The sequence below is a fragment of the Anoplophora glabripennis genome, unplaced genomic scaffold, assembly GCF_000390285.2.
Source record: "Anoplophora glabripennis isolate ALB-LARVAE unplaced genomic scaffold, Agla_2.0 scaffold485, whole genome shotgun sequence".
NCBI lineage: Eukaryota > Metazoa > Arthropoda > Insecta > Coleoptera > Cerambycidae > Anoplophora > Anoplophora glabripennis.
This window is the reverse complement of record NW_019416727.1, coordinates 297,071-316,951: the sequence shown is the minus strand read 5'-3', so window position 1 is coordinate 316,951 and position 19,881 is coordinate 297,071. Positions and strand designations below refer to the sequence as shown.

Sequence of the window (19,881 nt, the reverse complement as noted above, 5' to 3'; positions counted from 1 at the left end):
AATCTCTTGTTGATTTATAAACGTCTTGCGGTAAATGTAATTAAAGCTACCAGTATCTGTTCTAATTATGGAAGAATAATAATAATTGGAAGTGGTCGCTGATTTGCCACAGTAATGATGTTAATTACTGTTGCCCGTTATTTTTCAGTCGAGAACTACCAATTACTAACTACAAATTACAAATTAATAAAATATGCGGGGCGGTTACGTTTATTTAAATAACATTTTCGGTCATATAAAATCAATATAATATAATTTTTTTTCACTTTTTATCTTATGCAATTTAGACAAAGGTAATACAGAGTTACATTTTCCTTTTTCTTTTTATATTGGCAACTACACCATAATTACAGACAAATTCTTTCATTGGAAAAGTTTAGTTTATGGAGTTGAAAAATAAAGTACCCGTAATTAGTAAAATACAATACAATCACCGGAATAAAAAAAAACAATTGCTAAAGGCTTCACTAAAGTGAAAATTTTTGAAGAAATTAACAGATACAGTTAAGAGAGAGAGAGAGATAAAAAAGTGTATGGATGTTGAAAATTAAGAAATATGTAATTTATAAAACGGCGGAATATGAGAATATTGCTGCAAAATTTCTGTACAATTTTTTAACAAAGAGAAGAATTATTTTCATTGTAATGTACCGAGATGTAATTCATATATTTCAATGTTTGATGGGGCCCATAAAGTTATATACAGAATACATGTTAAAAAAACTTTTGATTTAATGATTAAACTAACAAAATTGTTATATTGAATTGTTTACTTCATATTTCCTTACTTTGCTAAAGTAATAGAAAATTGAACAAGCAAATATTAAAGATCTACAAGAAGCAAGTTTCTTGCTTAAAACAGTATCTGTTAATGAAGTTTGCTTTGTAGTAAATTCTTCAAGTTCTTTTTCAAAGCAGATGAGGGTTGTTGATACAAATTAATAAATAATGAGATAATGCACAAATTGTAGTCTAAAAATGGGGACATTTTTAATGATTACTCATTTTGCACTGTGTATTTTGAAACTACATTCATATAGTCAAATTTTTTCAGTCAAATGTGAGTATAATTTAAAAAAAATTGTATCAGAACTATATTTATTATACAAAGAAATGCATGTTTGATTAAAACTGTTTTACTTGTGGTTCGAGTATAAGTTTACGCCAAGATCCATATATAAATAGCAGTTTTCCGAGTACATATTAAAAAAAGAAATAAACAGTCTTTATCATCTCGCTGAAAACATGATATGATTGTTATAATAAAATTAATATTTTGGCGAGATTGATGAAACTGGTGATCAAATTCATAGAGAATTGAATGCTCTATTCGAAAAATGTTTCATTTAAAAATACTAAACTTTAGCTATGGCAGAATTCTTTTCTTATTGACTTTAGTTCGTTCTTAATCGTTGCCTTCTGAAATATCCTATAACATTCAACAATGCGGAAGTGATATCAACTAAATATATCAACAATAAATAACACTAAAACTTATAGTCACAAAACTTCTTGTTCAGTACCGTATAAGGCAGCGTCATTATCGTCATTAATCAGCCCATCTCGATCCGAAGTGGGAGATGCACGTCTATTTACACATCCTTAACTGACAGGCGTTTTGAAGTTCATTTATTAGCTGGACATCGACGTTGTTGAAGTGTACATCCAAAGGCGTTGACCTCAAAGTAGCAATTTGGTTGCACTTTCCTCTAATAGTTCAGAGTTTAAATGCCAATTATCACTTGCCTCAATGTGCAACAAGACATTGAAAATAAGAGATAATTAACGCATGATGTATTGATGAATATTAAATAAATTGTTGCAGTGTACAAGTTACAGTACAACATCGTTAAAACTAACTGCAAACTGCTTTGTAGTGTTAATACACAGGTATATGTACATTTAAATATTTACTTACTACTTCAGATGTGTTGTTTACATTTATGTTTAGGGAATTAAGAAGACAGAAAATTGTACAAGTCCATGAAGCATCGTTTGATTGTACTCTACATACTCTGAACTCATAAATGAACATCTAGTGCATTTGCTGTAAATAGTGCATTTAATGATTGTACATAAATATATCTATTTTGGCCTAATTTCTTCAAGAGAGCATAAATTATAAATGTGCCTGGTGAAGATTTATGATTTTATCATGGCCTTATTTTCTCCTTTTTTATTGTCCGGTAAAATAATACACCATTTACGGTTAGACATAAATGTTAACCAATAGTATTAAGTTAAGAGCAATGTAATCAATTTATCGTGATGCAATAGAATGTAAATTTGAAACATTTATAGCCCTTTACTGAGATTATTACCTTAATAGCAGTATATCAATCAGTTGCCAGAGTAGTGTAAAAATCTAGACACTTTTCAGGAATTAAATGAAATTATTCATAAATAGCTTATATACCAAACATCAAATAAATCTTTTATTATTTAAAATACATTTTATTGCAACACCCACGCTATGGTTTAATGTTCAATGTAGGTTGCAGTGAGTTACGAGTTCAATGAAACATATTTCCTCTTATTTATTTAAAATGAAACATACCAGTTGCACCGTGTGTTATGGAAACAGGAAATATGTATAGCAAAGTCTGTTTCAATTGGAATTCTGTTATTAATATTGTGCCTGGTAGAAATGTGTATTTTGGCATGAAAATTTGGATACAAATTTATTATCCAGGAGTATGTTGTGGTGAAATCATCTTTGAATATATCCAAACACTGCTTAGTCTTAGTAAACTTTTATTACCATCATTCATTTGTAAGAGCTTTGTCGGAATTTCCTTTATTCTTTTTAAATCCAAAAACTAGTCCAAATTTATTTAAAGTGCATTCCATTTTAGTGACAAACAAAATTACCAATTTGAAATCTGCTAATTTCCATATTCGCGGTAGTGTTAGGAAATGACCCAGGAGGGTGTATTCTGAAAACTTTTGAAAACACATAACCTTACTTTTCCTTTCCGTGATTTTTGATATTGTAGAACTGTAATTCCTAATTATACAGATTTAGATATCAGCATATCCAAATTCATGATATAATAATCAAACAATAAAAAAGCTCTAACGGATTATTTTAAAATGCCTTTATTTTTTGCAAACTACAAAAGTATGCATCAAGTTCTATTAAATCCTAATTGTTTTTAGTAATTTTAAATTAATTATAATTAGGTTTTACTGATACAAATATATTTTATCAGCACCTGTAAGTTGTAAACTACTGAAATAAGTTTCATATGCTTAAAAGAACAAACTGGATTGCGATGAAAATTTACTACTCTTCAAAGCTTCGTAAATACTGGCATTTCCTCACTGCTATTTCTAACTAACTGTAAATTTGTGGAAATAAATTAAATGACGTAATTAAATGAATATGTCGGTATATTAATTACGTTTACTCTAATTTATTTAAAATTCATTACAGCCCAAAATATCAGGATTTTAGACTCTGTTAATTGCAAAATTTATATTTTACATTTATATTATAAAAAGGATTTATTATGAGTAAACTTGTGATTCTTTTTCGCTCTCAAGGCCAACTACTAATATTTTTTATTTATAAATACACAGTTTTTATGTTTGCGGTTATATTTTGTTTAAAAGTAAGATTGTTGTGCTACTAACTTAGTTTATCCTTATGAAATGTGATATGTAACTTCTAAATAAGTAAGAGAAAATAACAGACATATTTAGCCAACTTATTCTTTCTCTGTTTCACGTACCAGTGACCTCATTTTTACTGTGCCAAGAAATTTTAAACATATAATTGTATTAATTATTATTAATAAATTGTATTTGTCATAATAGCTGATAATCCATGTCAATTTTGCCAATCATAACATGAATTTAATGATTAAAAATAATTTCTAAATCCGGTAGCCTCTCAAGCTAGGAGAACTGTGAATAAATTTTGCTTCAACATTTTAGGTGAAGATTTGGGTTAAAAATTAGAGAATGTAGATATAATATTGAAAAATTATATTAGAATGTTGAAAATGAAGCACATAGTTCATATTCTTTGAAATATAAACGTATAAAGCGTTTTAATGAAATAATTCCACAAAACAGTCGTTATTTGTAATTGGAAGTTAAGAATTTTATTACGTTGGTCAAACATTTTCTTCTTGTAAACTCATTTGTTAAGTTTTCCTTAACTTTATTTTTGTAACTAGTTATTACACTGTTTTTATTGTTGTAGCCAATTTACCTGTTGTCTTTAAAATTTTGTCCAAATCCCACTGATTTTATAAATTTTAGAGAAGGAAAATAATATCGTTAAAAAAGTTAGAGACCGCACTTATTTTATTAAACGGTGAAAAATGTTTGTATTAATTAATGATTCACATACAAAGAGTTAAAGCAAAACTTAAAAATTTAAAACTTGTATAGTAAGTATTTTTGACCATTAGATTAAAAAACTAATAGTGTTAAATTTCGTCGACTCTTTATCGTGAGAAAATATAAGGGTATCTAGAAAAAAAAAAAAATTTTAAGGAGTTGTACTTGTAATTTCCTTAGCTACTTTTTTGCTTATGATCATAGAAACTTGTTCTCCTCATTAGTTTCAGTTGTAGAAAGCGGTAGTAAAATTTAGAGGTTAATATTGGGACACCCTGTATATAACACTCATCTAATAACCAATTCACGACAACAATTTCTACGTTGAAAATTTCCTAGCAATAATTTTTTCTAAGATGTTAAAGGTTACGTCTGTGACGTCATCCTGAGGCTCGTAAGACTACACGTACATGCTCATTAATTTAACAAGTGGAAAAAATGTTTAGTATTGAGAATAATTTTACCGAACCAAAGCGGCCACTAATGTTGTATATCACCTACAACGAAAAGAACTGATTTCACGAGTAGGTATAGAGTTTCTCTGTCGCTGTAACTTATTTTGTTCTGTTGTTACTAAAACTTATTAGATATCTGTTTTAAGTCAAGGTAGACCACCGTAATTAATTACAGCGCGAATTTTATAGCTTTAATAAACGTGAGAAGTTTTCATGACTAACCAAAGAAATCAATTAGGCGGTTTTCTACGTAATTTGTTTTCACTTTGTAGCTACATCGAAACTATTATATTCATGATTTAATATAATGAAATAATATCGAACCACAAATGTCATGTGGACAAAATAGGTGGGAGAACTGCCTGGTGTGACTACTTATTTAGTGTTCAGTGCACGGGAACCCATAACAATAAATCTGTCTACCGATATTTTAATATGTTTGAATAACATGTGGGTTAAAAATATTTTCCAGGCGTTTATTTGATGATATTTAAGTAGGTACCTTAAAACTCATGTTTATGTAAGGAAAATTTTTGAATCTCATTATTTTCTAAATGTTCAATTAAAAATTAAATAACTTCTTTTTAAATACGAGACATTTTCGAATAGTATTGAGGCAAATGGGCAATAATTTAAGTTTAGCTAGCTCAGATCTGTAGAAAAGAGCGTCTGTATCTTCAACATTATCTTTGCTTTTTTGATAGCCCTTAGAAATAATCCAATATATCCATATTCAAAAATCGTGATCCTTGAATTTTTTTCAAAAGTTTTACTGTAAACAAAGAAACGGTTCCCTAGATGGAAATGAAACTTCACAGGGTTCTTCTGGGTATATTGGGTATATCGAACTGTAAAAGTTATGCTTAACATTAGTCATTTCGTGAATATTTCTAATTTAGACGTCAATTTTCTAAAAAAACATAAATTACCTTTTTCCTATTTTTTAGAATTCGTGTAAAATATGAAAAAAAATTCCCAAAATGCGGCAGCATGTTATAGGAAATTTATTCTAGTTTCCAAAACTATCCTTCAATTCTCTGTACGACCATATGTCGCCGAGATATCGATGGCTGAAGGCAAAAGGATCCTTTTCCATTAAAAGTCCGATATTTCGATAAAAATGGTGATGTCGAAATTTAAAAAAGGAAGCTGAAGCTGAAGCTGAATAAACAAGCTATCTGGATGTTCTGTATCTGGCTTAGCCGAAAAAAAATTTTCCAAGTCCGTGGAAAAGAAAATTAGCAAAATATTTTTGTCGCGCTATTTCTTCGAATTGCATAATAACCGAAGGTCCTAAAAACTTTAGACCGAAAGATATAAAAATAAGAAGCTTCAGAGCTTCAAAATGCTTTTTTTAATTCCCGATACGACCATTTTTCACCTTAAATACAGTCTGTCAAACATCACGAAAAAAATTCGGAAATTCTTTTGACTTTAATTTTTTGCATTCACTAATCTGACATGTACTTTTCGCTTTTTAAATTTAATTTCTGCGTACTAAAAAACGCACTTTTATGTTTGCTTTTAATGATAATAAATTGATTCAACTCTGACAATTGTCTTTCTATTTTTCTTACAGTGTATGGGTATAGTCTAAATCAGAAATCCGTAGGTAACACAGATATGATTTTTTTTTAATTGTACATTGCTCTAAAATGCTTTTATGTTATGACAATGTATTGAAATTAAATAAATAAATAAGTAAATAAATGAAACTTACTGCTTGTTTTTTACAGAAACGGGCAACAGGGCTTATTTTGGAATGGGAGTTGGCACTTATTTTAAAATCAAGCCTCTTAATGCACATGTCAAGTTTCATTAGAACCAGAGAAAAGTTTTATTTCTTCCTTTTTCTATTGAATACTTGTAGGAAGTAGATCATTTGCACATAATAGTCATTGTATTTCTTGTTTAACATCTACTATTAATTACTTGCTTCTTAAAATGCGACTGCGGTAAGGTCAGACGTTGCTCCTGATATAAAATTAAATACAAGATAAATAATGAAAGTGTTAAACAAAAATGACGATTCTCAAATGGTTGATATATTGTTTTTTTTAAAAATATCACAAACATAGAGGAAAAATTCAATAATCTACTTATTTTAATATCAATTTTTTTATGTGTAGGATTCGAATTTGCAGAACTTCAAGGTCAGCAATAACACAATTAGTAAATGTGTCTTATAGATTTCTCTCAGCAAATTTGGAATCTAATCAAAATATAACTTTAAGAGAGGTTTTAAGCAATATTGTGTCTTCACAATGTTAAATAAAGTGAGTGTAATATTTATCACAACTATTTGCAGCATTTCCATCACCCTTACCGCAGTTGCTCGCTATCTGCAAATAAAACTAATTAGTTATGAGACCATTGAACTTTACTTGTTAACAATAGTATAATGGAAGTTATTGCTTGACTTTTGCTATTGGCTAATTTTGCATCAAAATGTAAAAGCTACATTGCTATCGCTTTGTTGTTATTACGAATATGTACGTTGGAAGCAGCCTGTGAGTCATTATTTATAAATAATAATTCGATAAAAATAGGAAAATAATGATGTTGATGAGTATGTGAAAATGTATGTCACTCGTTATTTTTTAAAAAACATTGTACGCCAAACGGTTGCCTGTTACTTTTTATTGATATGACGACATAACCGCTGTTTCAATTTTTCTTAGGAAAAAAATAACATTGTAAATTTTATTTATAGACAGCAATTTGCCGTACAAGGTCACCATTATTTAACAATTATGTTGGAGATAAAAAAGTAACGTTTATAATTTACATAATATTAAACAAATTGTTCTGACGCTGTTGGCGCAGTTCTTATCCTTGTTTATGAAGAATTTCTGGCTGTTCTATCTCAAACTGATATATTTTGCAAACACATTGTCGGTCTATGACAAGTAAATTAAAATACAGACATTAATATCTTTAACAACAGCAAGGGAAGGTTTATGTGGTTTTTCAGAGATTTTAAGTCAATCTTCAAAAAGTTACACCTTAAAATATACAGGGTGAGTCATTAATAATGGTACACAGCTTTCTGGCAGATTGTTAACGTCAAAATATAGTGATTGAGCCAAAGATGCCTTAGTCGATTGTTGCTCCTTTTCGTTCTACAGGGTGTTAAAGTTGAGTTTAGATTTTTTGCTGTATTTTAAGTATGTATGGACCGATTGTTTTGAAAATTTGTAGTTTTACGTTTGTTGACGTGGCAAATACGAATATGCAAACAGTGTTGGGGTCACTTTTTGTATTTTACAATTTTGAGTTTTTTTAACTAAAAATTATTGAACTACGTTCAATACTAAATAAAAAACGAGCTAAAATTGATTAAGGCATGTTTGACTCAATCACTATATTTTGACGTTAACAATCTGTCATTAAGCTGTATGACTCTCTGACCCTGTATATTATAAAAACAGTCATTTTGCAGCACAGTTCTTACACCTTCATCTAATGGTTTCAACTTGCGAATACCCTGTATGGATTTGAACAGGTTATTTTCTTTTACTATTTTTGGCTCTGTCCACGAGTAAACCATGACGACATTTTGCACATCATTAATAATGGATCATCATCGTCATTCCTTAGCAATGAAGTCCAATCATTTTTTGGCAATTGAAGCTCCTTAAACTCCTCTTAGTTTCGACGCCACTGTATAGATCTTCAAATTTTGCAAGTGGATAACTTGATAAAACCTTTGTAGATGAAAACGTTATTCCTATTATTTTTTTATTATTTTTGGTTGAGAAAGAATCATTTACTAAACTTGAAAAAATCCTATCTAGGTATATGTTTTCCTTTATTTTAAAGGCGTTAATCTAATTCAAATAAATCCAAACATTTTTCTAAAAATCCGATCAAGTGAAGTCAAACAATATTCCTCGATACTAAAAATCTAGGTATACAACGATGATATTCAGAGAAACAGCCAATCTATGGGCTATTATATTTAATATTCAGTGGTAAATCGCAGACATATTGTTTGTTAAAAATCGTTAAATGTTAGGAGAATCCGAATTATGATAGGACATTTTTACAATTTGCGGCATGTTCTATCTGTTTGTTTATAAATTATCTCCTCTCGAGTTTGATTCAAACGTTAAAGATTACACCCAGTGCAAATAATACTTCATTCAAGGTAGAACCAAGATTATTTTTCATAATTTCACAAATGCAGTTATCTTAGTTTCATTAGATAAAGGTTTCCGTCAACAAATTGTTAAATTTAACTGTACTATCGCATTCTTAACTCATTTTTAAAATTAGATACTGAACTTAGTAAATTTAGTATTTGCTAAAGTTATGTGTATGTAAAACTGATGTATTCATGACCGGAGTTCTAAAATAAAGTATGATATTTCGCTTTAAAAATGTAATTGGGCCATAAACACGGGGTTTAAAAATAACTGAAATACACATACGTGAAGCAATGCAATAACGATTCTGGTCCTTCCACTTTGCACGGCTATGGTGCTGATGGTGGTGGTTTTAGACATCGCCGAAGAAGTGGATATTTCGTCCTTCTGTACCGGCCCATTCTCGACGGACCCCTTGGCTTTGGTATCCATATTTAACCTTCCTTGTTCAACCACTAGACGCACATAACTCACAATTTCCAGGGATCGAGGAACTATTCGGACACAGCTGTTTAATATCGCGGAAAATGAGGGTGCGGGATTTTATAATTTGTGTCGATCGGTCGAGTTTTTTGGCAACAGTTGCGTGTGTATTTTTATCGGTCAAGTTGTGACACGGTGGGCCGCTTTCATTCGAAACCAGCTCTGCGGAGCCGCGGAACACACTGATTCAAGTACGTTGGCAGCGGCCTCCTGTCCCAACTGCAGCATTACGATGACCACATCAACGTGTCTGCTCTCAGCTAGAATGTCTGTGTAATGTTCACCGTGTATGTTTATGAATGTTAACATGTGTGAAGCAACCGGCTCCGTGACGTACCTCGCCATTTGCCCATTGCCGATTTTACGACTAGAAAATGTAATCGAAAAGAAGTTATGGCCCTGTAAAGTTTTACTTCCTTGAGAACGAGTCGCTTGTACGCGAAACTTGATTACATAAGATCTGTGTTCCACAGATTCTTTGTACATTCTGGAGTAGATCGTATTAATACATATACCGGGAGCTGTGCGAAAAAAATACCCCCCCCCCACGGGGGGAATATATTTGTCATTCTCCCCCCCCCTGGTAGGTGAGACAGGGGGTAACTTTGAATCTTAAATAGGAACCTTTATTTTTTATTACAGATCCGGATTGAGCGATACATAGTGTGCAAAACCGAACTTATCTTATCAACTTCGACGTCACCTGTTACATAGGTGTTGTATAACAATGAAAAGTAATACTAACGGTTGGTAGAAGGAAGCGCAAAAAAGAAATACGCCTAGGTAGGAAATTCTGGAAGGAAGCCTAAATAGTCGAAGATAAGTAGTTGAAGTGCGAACAGTGTGCAGATAGGCAGCAAGACGATCGGCGGGCAGTGTGTCAAAGTAGTGAAAAGTTAATTGTTTAAAGTGTTATTAGTTAGCAGGTAATATTCTTTAAGTACTTTGTTGTTAATTGTTCTATATAATCTTATGATTGTGATGTTTATAGATGTTTAATGATAATAATTCTTTGTATGTTTAGCTTCCATTGCTTTATGCTCAAGGGCATATATTTTTCAAGGTAAAATTGTTATAATTATTCTTAACGATTGCTCATTATTTATTACATGTTAAAATATATATTGTCGTATATATAGAACGACTCCTTTGTTTCACATCTAACTTGTTTTTGTCCTGATTACGTTGTCCGAAAAACATAGATGTTTCATGATAATAATTCTTTGTATGTTTAGCTTCCATTGCTTTATGCTCAAGGGCATATATTTTTCTAATATAAAATTGTTACAATTATTATTTAAGGCTGTTCATTATTTATGACATGTTCAAATATGTATTTTGTCGAGACCGCCCAGATAGTACAATAACGACTTCTTTATTTCACATTTAACTTGTTTTAAACAAGATCATGTTGTTCTTTGATTTCTTGTGTCCACTTTATGTCACACGTCTATACGAGCCTTGTTGCAGTTACTAACATTTTCGCTCGTGCGGAATGAATCTGGATTACGCTGAATAGCCTCCCGTATGGGACTCCAGTGTTAAGAAGGACCTTCCGAAATCTCAACTTTAGCTGAGTAGCCTCCCGTATGATGGGACCTCAGTACCTTCCGGCTCTGCCGGCTAACTAACACCAAATCTCTTCAGCTTTGCTTGGAAGTGTGTATGACTAATATGGGGTTAACAGATGACATTTAGTGACACGTTAAATGGGACAAGATTTATTTATCATTAGCAAAGAATCTTAATTTATTCCTTTGGTTAGCGGTTGTTTTGTATTTATATTTGGGTGGTAAGAGCAAAGATCGTGGGTTTCTCTGCCATGCTCTTTCCCCGCAGGAGCTCTAGGTGAGCCTGGCACTCTCCTTTTATGTTTAATGGTTGTTAATGTTTTTGTTGTTCTTTCTATTTGTCACATGTATAATTTGAATTGTATATAAATAAAGGTTAGGTGTATTTACTCTGCTTTTGTTTTATATAATTAAACCATGCATTCCCTCTACAAAGTTAGTAGCCAGCGCCTTCCGGTCAATTAAAAATTGATACACAGAACGTAGGTAGTCCTTATGACGATCACTTATATTTGGCCACAACTACGTTTATTTATTTTTTGTCGAACCTAGGGTTGTTATACTACAATAGGGTTTGTCTAAAACATTTCTGTAATTGAGGAAATTCAATTTTTTCAATTTCTCCTACTGAACCTGTGCTTACGATTCTGCAATACGTTTGCAATGAAAAACACCACGTTCTCACTGTAAATAGTCAAAATTAGTTTAAAACAAATTTTACTTCCCAAATCTTCAATTGCTGAAAAATGACTTGTCAAGAAACTACACTCACCTGCATGAAAAACGGAGCACTTGCATTTTTTTCAAGAAAAGCTTAAATATCAAAGGATTCAGATGTTTTATTTTTCTAATAATGCAAACATAAGCAAAGCAAAGTTTTTTAAACAATTTAATAATGGCTGTAAACTCTGAAACAGCGGCTGCTATTGTTGAATTTATTCAAGATGGAAGAAGTCAGCGATATGTTGCCCAACAATATCAAATATCGAATAGCACAGTCCACCGCACTTATGGACGTTTTGTGGAAACTGGATCTTACAGCAGGCGACGTGGAACTGGTCCTCAACGAAGAACCAATGCCTACGATGACCGTTTTATTGTCATGCAAAGCCTTCGGAATCGGCGTGCGACAGCTGTAGAAATCATAAATCGACTTCAGTACGTTAGAAACACCAACGTAAGTAAAATGACAGTTAGACGCCGACTTGGAGAAGCGAATCTGATTAGTCGTAGACCTGCAACAGGACCAGAACTTCTTAGACGTCATCGCACTGTACGACTTCAGTTTGCTAGAAATCACCAGCTTTGGGGTGAAAACGAATGGGGTCGCGTCTTGTTCACGGACGAGTCAAGATTTAGTTTGCGGCCTCCAGATTGTCGTGAGAGAGTATGGCGAAGACCACAACAACATTTTGCCGAATGTACCTTCAATCCTAGAGTCGGATATCAAGGGGGTTCAGTTATGGTCTGGGCTAGAGCATACAGAACTCTATATCGTTGCAAGGAGCTCCCTCAAAACTGCTAGGTACATTGGTGAAATTCTCCAAGATTTTGTCGTTCCTTATGTCGGTTTTATGGGAGGTGACTTTCTGTTAATGCATGATAATGCTAGACCTCATACTGCAAGAATTACACGACAATGTTTGAACGAGGTAAACGTTGCTGTTATGGAATGGCCAGCATTAAGTCCAGATGCCAACCCAATTGAGCATGTTTGGAACATGCTTGGGCGACGAATTCGCAGTCGACTTCCTGCGCCACTATCCTTAAACCAGCTTCAAGATGCTCTTGTGGATGAATGGGAACTTATTGCCCAAGAGGACATCAGGGACCTGATTTTAGGCATGCCAATACGAATTAATGCAATAATTAGAAGTCGTGGGGACAACATTCATTATTGAAAAACTTTTATTGAACGGAAATTGTTTGAGTTTTGGTTATTTTTGCTTTAGTTTGCCACAATACTTCCTTGCATTTTTTTTTTATTTTGTTAACATTTTGTTGTAGAACTTACGTGTGAACCATGAATTAAATATTTTCTTATTAAAAATCATAGAAAATCTTTTGTATTGATGGTGTTCACACTAAGACAGTACAAAAACATTACAATCAATTAAAAAACTAAGATTATTTTAAATAAGGTACACTAGGTATTTTTCAAAAACAGTGATTTTTCCATTATGTATCTACTTCATTTAAATGGTACTGTTCATACTTACGAAAGTTAAATTTAATGCAAGTCTTGCATGATATTTAAAAATGGAATAATCGTATATTATTTAATTAATAATCTTCAACATTTTTCTTTGTAAGTTACTTGCATTCTTAGACCTTATTGCTTGATTTTATGTCTCCTACGACTCCGCAACCAATCTATGTTTTTACTGTCAATGTCTTCTATGAAAGAAGAATTCCTATAAACAGGCGCCTGGTGATTTTTATAGCAGTCCATATGTGAGCATCTGGGCGTATTTTTCCAATCCACTTAAACAAATATTTGGCGCGGTGGGAAATTAATATTCTGAAATTGATATCCTAATAAAAATAAACGGAGATAAGCTAGACGAAATATTGTCCTATTTTTCTACATAGACTTTCCCACTGTTTGATTCTACTATATTCTACTGCTCAATAATTTAAAATTATAATTTTGTAGAAAATGCTCAATTTCGTTGTCATTCTAATTGATTTTAATATATGATTTAAAAAACTACCCACTTTATTGAACATTTAAAAGAATATTTTTATGCCAAACAATGAAAAGTCTAAAGAAAAAAACGTTAAAATACTAAATCGGTATTTGTTTGTTTCGCTTCATTCGGATAGGATTTAATTTCTCTTAAATGAAAAAATTATTTATATCTTTATATTTTGTCGCAAAAATTTCACCCCTGCTACCATTGCCTAAGTTATAAAAACATTTCATAACAGTATGTTAAAAGTTACTGAAAAATATTGATTCATTTTTAAGATTCACTTTAACTGTTGAAAGTAAAAACGTAAATAAATGTAAAATATAGAGTACCTTTGTAAACTTTTACTTATGTCAAGAAGCCAAATTACTCAATTTTTCATGAGAACTAAAATATTTCAGGACAGTAATAGTTTTTGGCAAATAGTACAACGTGGGCACATTAAAAGATCGTCTTCAAACTGACAGGAAATATAACGTCAATCGAAAGAAATATATTTATAAACAGTAAGCAGCTCTATCCATTAAATATACAACTTTATTAGTTTAATAAATTTAAGAAAATTTCTAGTGTCTAAATATTTATTCCAAATAAAATATTTCAAAACGAGTTGCACAAGTAGGATTATTTTAGATTATGGTAGCAGCAATTTTTAAGAAGTTCAACAAATAAAAAAGGGGAGTTACGTTTGGCAAAAGGTAATTTATTTTGATTCCATGTTTGAAGTCACTTTAGAAATTCATAGATTCGTTCGTTTAGCTACCCGACTAAAAACACATTTTCTAAATCCAACCCTGTTATTAATGGTTTTCAACGAAGCAGCAAACTTTCTAGAAATATGCAATTTTTTTAACAATTTATGTCATTCATAACAAATAAATATCATTCTGTACATCAGTAAACTGTGAATTTAAATATTACCTTGAAATTATATAATTTTTTTCTAGAAATATGTTCTGGACATTCTAAAACTGTATTTGCATTAAAATGTAAATAAAGTAGCGCAGGATTTGAATTGCATCTAGTAAACATATTGCGGTTAGACCAAATGGAGCAATATACGACGGATGAGCTAGTGAAGATTGTGAAAATTCATTACAAATACGGAGAGTTTGTAGCTGAGACTGTGCGTAAATGATGTAGAATTTTTGGTAGAAGGAACGTCCCAAATTTAGTTGTCAAATTTGGGACATATATTCCTAAAGAATATATTTTCTTGTCCCAAGTTCTCAATTTCGGTTTCGGCAAGTACATGTTTTAAAAACCATGTTTCAAATTTCATGGTAGGAACCATAATGTTGTATATATTTTCGGTAAAAATAATTTATTTGCTTGCTGATTAAATTATAGGTCGTCATTGTAGATTTTATATAAATTTTAACTATCTATTAACTCATCAGAAACAAGATCGAACATTCGATATTTCCAATTATTCTTCTTACACCTACATACTAACGTCACACGAACATTTACACAAAGAAACTATTTTTAAGTAGAGTTTTAATATTTGCGGTTATTTAATGAAGTACGTTCTGAAATTATGAAATTTTATAACATATTCCGTAACCCCCTGCAAGATATTAATTATATTTATGTTTGTTTGTGTTAGTTTTTAGATATTTTATAAGTGGATCGATGAAAAATATTGAGTTGGCAAAAATACAAAGTAAATCACAAGCAGTAAAGCTAATTTTTGTCTAATATTTTAAGAACACACAATAAATATTTTACACTAGGCATTCTTTAAATAACTCGGAATGTCCCAAAAATACAAAAGTTATTAATTATATGTAAATTTAGAATAAAAAAAATATTTTCAAAGATTTGACTGTTCTATACACATAAAATATTTTAAAGTAAATTTAGAACAAGAATTACAAGAATATTACTTTTTGTAATATTTTCTTTTATACATATACAGGGTGTTCCAATTGAAAAATTTTAGTAAATCAAGTTTAAACTTTTTAAAAATGATCGTATTATAAAAAATGCCATGCCTTTGCCTAACATTTGCCACTAACTCTATCAAATACTTTTGCACCTTGTTCAAGGTCATGTTTTTTTCCAAAATTCGATGAATTTTCTATTTAAATTGGCCACCCCGCACTAAAATGATAAACTATTTATATTGCCATATATAGAATTTTCTCGGAAGTCCATATGTTTAAAAATATATAGGATGTTCCATTTAAAAAATGTAATATTTGGCGTCTCCCGTTTTTACTCATCACCCTGTAGGTATCAAATTAATTTTGTAGTTTAGGTTTCTTGATTCTGTTTAACTTTTATATAAACTATTTTTCTGTATTATGAGTAACAAGGGAGTTATTTTACTTTCTCGCACTAATGGCCCACCCTGTATAAGTAATAATTTTCGAAATTTAAAAAAGTTACCTTTGCTGTCAACAATTTTATATCTTATTCTATAAATTAATTGAGATTACTTACCTTCGAGGAAATTTTAAACTTAAAGCGAAATGCAATGGCAAAATAAAAAATAAAAATGCGAAACAATTAAAAAAATATATTGTAGTAAAATATGAAACAAGGCTAACAAACATTAAAACCAATTTACAAAACTAATACGTTTATGATGAGTTCGTATGTCTTGAACGTCAGTCATTAAATAACTGAATTGTGTTTTATGAATTGTACTTATATACAACGTGATTTGCATAAACAGCCTTTAATATACGCAACTTCTATCATTAAACGTATCATAATTAACAAATTATGTAATTAGTGATTATGCACATGCACAAGCTTTCTATCAGAAAATAGAAATTTGTTAGTGTAGGTAGTCCAAAATAAGCATATGTATTGTTTTTATTCAGCTAGATGCAAATTAAGGTAAATGATACTTTTCTAGAATAAATAATGACCTAAGAAGTTACTACATACATAACAAATTGCTTAAAAATGTCACATTAACATTAAAAACAATTCACACACACGTGTTAAAAGGGACACAATTACATTAATTTAAAAAAGTGTTTATGTTTACGTCAATGATCATTAGACTTAGAAAATCACTGACTTTATTGTCACATTAATTCTTACATTTTATACGAATGCGTTGTGTCAGAAAAGTGAGTTTATTTAAAATCGGCAGTAAATAAAGGATTTAATAATATTTGGACAAAAGTACGATCTTAAATAATGGCACATATTCCTGAATAACGCCAGGGTCACACAGAGAATTTGTTAGCTGCGTTGTGTACTAAAATACCCATTCCTGTTTAGAATAGACCTAACCACACATAAGCATTTTCAATAATCAAAACGCTAAAACTGCAAAACGAAGTTTAAATCAGTAGCAATTCTAATTGTTAAAACTTTTTAAGAACCTCTGGAATCGTCCCTGACCTACATACCGCATAAAAATGGGTGTATAGTCTTACTTTTTACTGCGTTTTCATTTTATTAAAGAACAGTGTGCCTCTGGTGTGTATTTTAATAATAATATTTAATAAACATACTAAAAAGTCCAATCAAGACAGTAACAATAAATTGGTGAATACAGTGGTATGGAAACGCTGATGAAAATTTAACGTTAACTGCACATCCTGTACAGCGATTTTCACATAGGCATTCATAGAGGCGGAGTTATCGGTGGGGTCAGCGGTTCCAAAAATGTTCTCATCGGATCAGTGCGGTAAGTCAGTAGGTATTAAAAAATAGTTTGCTTGCAAAGAAACATTATGCCAAACAGGTTTTCGCACTTCTATTTATTTACTCTTCAAATAACCTAACAAAGTTTGGACAGCAAGAATACTAATGACTAATTCGTTCAGAAGATTGAAGAAACATTCGTAATTGTAGAACAAAACCTTGAACGAATATCGAAATCTGAACATACACGATGTAAGCACGTGTGAGAAAATTTCTGAGAAATTACAAAGAAAAAGAATGGAAGAGACAGCGTTGTATTGAAGATTAACGACCTTCACACACATTATTGATGAACTCGTTTTGTAGTTCACTCTGTATACATACAATTGGGAGATTTTTTAAAAATATTTGTCATCCCGGCCTTAGCATGATACTCTAAGCATTTGGTGAGGTTTGGTCTATTTAAAACAGTGATGGTTAATTTTAATATACATGGTGTCCTAGAAAGATCCGAGCTCGCGGTAACTGTTCAGAATTGAATCCCGACAAAAAAAGCTTTATATAAAAGGTGTAGGATAACAAGCAACCAATACGTTGGTGACCTTGATTTTAACATCGGCCTTCAGTTTTATGGTCAAACCAAGGTCAATTTGAAGATATTAAATGAAACATCCTATTTTTTATACCAGCAATCAGTAGAGCGGTAAAATTTGCGGTCAAGTACGTATAGGTCATTTGAATGTCAAAATTATTTTGCCAAAAATGCTTCAAGCAAAATTGAATAAAAAAATTATATAGTGATCTTGTCTCCAGAAGTCTCTATCATCAAATTTTAAGTACTGACCTAACAATGTGTTAAATTTTAAAATTGTTGTCAAGATCACGCCAACAACTTTGGTTGAATTAAATTCTTTTACTTTTATGTCCCTTATTTTTCGTAAAAAATAAGTTTGACCTTCAATTGATCTGCAAGAATATCCTGGAAATTTTTTTATACCAGCTTCCGACAAAAAATTTATTTGGCACTGTATCGGTCGTTGGTGTAAAAGGTGGCGTGTCCCATTTAATATTAAGTTGACTTTGTTTCACCTTGCAACTTGTGGATAAGGACAAATCGAAGGTCACTATCTAATTTGTCACTCAAAATCTTACAAATTTTGCCTGAAATAATTTTGTTAATCAAAGAAAAATCTCAGTTTGATCTCCATTTGGATGCAAAATTCGAAGCTTTATCGATTTCTGGAGTAAAAAATAGGGTGTCCCATTCAATATTTTTAAGTTAATCTTAGATTGACCTTGAAATTTAAAGTGAAGGTCAATTCTGTAATCTCCAAAATATTGACTTCTAGATATCCTATAACTTGTATCTGAATCTTTTTTGATAGGTCTAGATCCTGAAAAGTTATGTGGGGATTCGTGTCTTTCCGGCACACACTGTATATAGCACACATAATCAACTTTCAATACATATTTTTCAAATTCATAATTTGATTAAAAGTTAAGTTCCTGATTTAAGAGATTCATAATTACTAGAACTCGAGCTAAAATTTGAGCACAACACTATCTTCGTACTACAAAATCGATACATTTTATTTTATTTATTTAAAAACTGGAAAACAATTGTCTTGAAATTTACTAAATGTTTCACGATAACAGTTGTTTACATTTTTTCCGTAGGACAAGTCTGCCACGTTCACACGTGGTGTGCATCAGCTGTGTAGCGCTGTTGTCACATTGTGATGAAACTCGGTATTATACAGCTTTTTTGTTTATTTATTATTACACTATCTCATGCTAAAGTAATGGCAGTCATACTTCTTACACCCTGTATACAGCGAAAAAAACTGGTAGTACGCTTTGCGTGAGCCTAGCATTACAAATTATAAACTATAAAATGTTCAAAAGTAAATGCAACAACTTTTCGAAAACAACTTAATTCTGGCTGCTAAAAATAAACAGGTTCTATTAAATGAAACCTTTGATGGCTTGTTTAGTGACGTTATGGTAGGTTTTCCATGCATCATCATCAGTCCGACCTACCTCTTTCATCCTCTTCATCAGATCTCCTTCATCGATATCGTGCTCGACTCCTAAAGGGATCACGACTTCCCTGCCGTCCGCGTCCGTTACTTTTATAATTTCCTCCCTCTTAACGGCACCCTCATTATTCTTATCCCTGACGGTTTCGGAAGTCAAAACGAAAGAAGAAACTCCCAAAGTGTGAGACTGCTGGACCTTGATGTGAGTCGTCTCGGTAACTTCATGGACGATTTTGCCTGGAGGAACATCGGGCGAGGGCTTGAGTACATCCTGGGCCAAAGGAAGTTCCGGGCAGCCCACCGCCAGTACCATTTTCTCCTTGGAGATGTTCTCGCGGACGTCGTCCTTCCCGTACTCCCACCAGGGGGAGTAGCGGTGCTCGCACTCGGAAGCGGTGTTGTACGAGGACGAGCGAGAGTGTTGGAGAGTGCATTCCGAGGCAGTCAGGAATTCCTCGTCCGATTTTAAATCCTCAGCTTTGGTAGCCTTCTGTAACAAATGCATAACTCGGTATTAAATGGGCTCTTAA

The 19,881-nt window shown here is 31.7% G+C and overlaps 1 protein-coding gene across 6 annotated transcripts in view; it reads right to left on the bottom strand.

Moving 5' to 3' along the window:
- LOC108913037 (titin) overlaps nt 1–19,881 on the bottom strand; it is a 164,038-nt gene that overhangs the window by 84,704 nt on the left and 59,453 nt on the right. For 5 of the 6 annotated variants that reach the window (XM_018718493.1, XM_018718495.1, XM_018718496.1 and 2 more), the window contains exon 10: nt 19,353–19,841. In XM_018718493.1, coding sequence (XP_018574009.1) covers nt 19,353–19,841 — 489 coding nt within the window. Of the gene's footprint in view, nt 1–9,238; nt 9,601–19,352; nt 19,842–19,881 lie in introns of those variants that run through there. The other variant, XM_018718497.1, reaches the window with a different exon arrangement.